This window comes from Tupaia chinensis, unplaced genomic scaffold (genome assembly GCF_000334495.1).
Source record: "Tupaia chinensis unplaced genomic scaffold, TupChi_1.0 Scaffold143584_1, whole genome shotgun sequence".
In the NCBI taxonomy this organism is placed as follows: Eukaryota; Metazoa; Chordata; class Mammalia; order Scandentia; family Tupaiidae; genus Tupaia; species Tupaia belangeri.
The window spans coordinates 9689619-9691198 of NW_006203430.1; the positions used below are offsets into that span (position 1 = coordinate 9689619).

The following is a 1580-nucleotide window of genomic DNA, read 5'->3' on the forward strand; positions in this document are numbered from 1 at the left end:
CTATACTCTGGGGCACCAAAACCCCAGCACGTGCAGCCAAGGGAGGAACACAGTGGTTGGGACCTAGAAGGCCTAGTGGCAGGGGGGCTCCCGCTATGTGTTCACAAACATCAGTAAGAGCTTCTGGTGGCCCTCAGAGACAACTCACCAGGACAGTCAAAGCTCAAGGTTGTGGCTGGTCCTCAGCATCTCTGCCTTGCTAAAGCCTGAATGATACAAACCTGATGCCCATCCTAAAGCAACTACCTGGGCATCTAGGAGATGTGGAAAAGCCCTGTGAATACGTACCTGCCCTGTCAGCCTTGAGTGCATCCCAGACGTTGCAGTTGAAGTCGTCGTACCCGGCAAGAAGCAGGCGCCCACTTTTAGAAAAGGAGACAGAAGTGATCCCACAAATGATATTGTCATGGGAGTAAGTCATAAGCTCTTGGTCTGCACGGAGGTCGAACAGCCTGCAGGTAGCATCGTCTGAGCCCGTGGCAAATGCATTGCCATTGGGAAAGAACTAGAAAGAGAAAGCATATCAAAGTAGTATGTTAATGCTCAAAATGAAATATTGGACAGAATGCTCCACGGTAGGGCTGTTGCTCACACAGAAGGGAAAATTAGCAGGGCTGGGCTTCCAGAAGACTAGGATGAATGCTAACATGGGGATGACAAGGAGTTTCCCAGGGATGGGGACAAAAGGGTAGATATGCTAGGAGAGCACAAAGATGCTCTGCTCTCAGACCCTGGGGATTCTATTCTAATGAAATAGTGAGAATGTGGTCCCTGTCAATGGGCTTATACGTCTCTGCAGCTGCCAGCTATCAAAGCTAACCTTATGAAGGAAGGGGGAGGGGAGGACTGACCAGAGTAGTTGTCAGCCTTGCAGTAGTGCTCTGCCCAAACCAACCAGAAACATCCCTCCAAGCCGCCACATGAGGCGAAAAGCTGAAGACAGTGCCTTGAGGTCAGTGTGTTGGAGAGGCTTGCCGGCCCCTTGGATTAGCCACGTTCCTGGCTGGCAGAGGACTATTGGTGGTCTCAATTATTCACTGTCTGTCTTCCCTAGCCAGAGGTAGCTCCAGGATTCCAAGCACTGGTCATTCCTGGAGGTAGGGACTAGGACTGGGCTTGGCACAAAAAAGACACATCAGCTGTGTCTTAGACAAATGTTCAACATAGAATCAGCAGGCTTTCAAAGGTCGGATCAAAACCAGAGTTTCTGCAGGGAATTTTCGGTATACCTGTGTATAAATTAGGTCATATGTATATAGAAAAGAGGACAGAGAACATCTAATCCAGAAAATACTCAAATTTAGTAACCCATACTGCCAATAAGACTGGCAGAGGCCCCACCCTCATGCCTTCACCCAAACTCACACAGATGGCATTGATGTCAGACTCGTGGCCGGTGAAAGTTTGCCGGCACATTCCTTCTCGCACATCCCAGAGTTTGGCTGAAGCATCACAAGCACCAGAGACAAACAGTCTGGTGTCAGGAGCAAGAGAAAGGCTCATGACATCTCCAGTGTGTCCAGTAAATGTGGTCGTCTGCTGGCCGGTCTCGATGTCCCACAGGGCACTAAAGCAGGAAT

At 49.7% G+C, this 1580-nt stretch overlaps 1 protein-coding gene across 1 annotated transcript in view; it reads right to left on the reverse strand.

Annotated features, from left to right (window-relative positions):
- Positions 1-1580, reverse strand: part of GNB1 (G protein subunit beta 1) — a 54110-nt gene that overhangs the window by 4069 nt on the left and 48461 nt on the right. The window contains 2 exon segments of the mRNA XM_014582360.1: positions 289-505; positions 1366-1567. Of these exon segments, the coding sequence (XP_014437846.1) occupies positions 289-505; positions 1366-1567 (419 nt within the window).